Genomic DNA, 731 nt, shown 5'->3' with positions numbered 1-731 from the left:
GTGATTCTCAGTCCACCTTGTGTCTCTGTGTTTGCAGGTGTCCAGTGTGAGGTGCAGCTGGTGGAGTCTGGGGGAGGCCTGGTGCAGCCTGGGGGGTCTCTGAGACTCTCCTTTGCAGCCTCTGGATTCACCTTCAGTAGCTATGGGATGAACTGGGTCCGCCAGGCTCCAGGGAAGGGTCTGGAGTGGGTCTCATACATTAATAGTGGTGGTGGTAGCACATACTATGCCAACTCTGTGAAGGGCCGCTTCACCATCTCCAGAGTCAATGCCAAGAACAAGCTGTACCTGCAAATGAGCAGCCGGAGAGCTGAGGACACGGCCGCGTATTACTGTGCAAGAGACACAGTGAGGGGAAGTCAGTGTGAGCCCAGACACAAACCTCCCTGATGGAGGCTGCAAGGCTGGGTTGCAGGGCGTGTCCAGGACACCAGGGGGTGCTCAGGACCTGCAAACACAGGGACCCAGCTCAGATGCTGTCCCTGGAGGGTTTTGCAGGCTTCCTATTGGGGTCAATGCTTTATTCCTGAACACAAGGACCATCCCAGTAGCAGATGTAGTTGGAGTTTTGGGCTGGTTTATGAGTTAGAAAGTCTGTTGTAAAGAGACAGAAAGTTATCCTGTGATCAAAAGGCAGAGAATCTCTTTCATACACACTTGGGCCATAATGAGTTTTATCATCAAATCTTCTGACCCACGTCACCTGAATCTAACAAGAGGCTCACAATGGT

The 731-nt window shown here is 52.3% G+C and overlaps 1 gene segment (V, D, J or C); it reads left to right on the top strand.

Annotated features, from left to right (window-relative positions):
- The window catches only part of LOC106726516, a 7,740-nt gene that overhangs the window by 159 nt on the left and 6,850 nt on the right, over positions 1 to 731 (top strand). The window contains 1 exon segment of the V gene segment in view: positions 38 to 353. Within this exon segment, the coding sequence occupies positions 38 to 353 (316 nt within the window).

Source organism: Myotis brandtii, unplaced genomic scaffold, assembly GCF_000412655.1.
Source record: "Myotis brandtii unplaced genomic scaffold, ASM41265v1 scaffold2766, whole genome shotgun sequence".
NCBI lineage: Eukaryota > Metazoa > Chordata > Mammalia > Chiroptera > Vespertilionidae > Myotis > Myotis brandtii.
The sequence above is the reverse complement of the archived record's forward strand: the minus strand, read 5'-3'. Positions and strand labels throughout refer to the sequence as shown.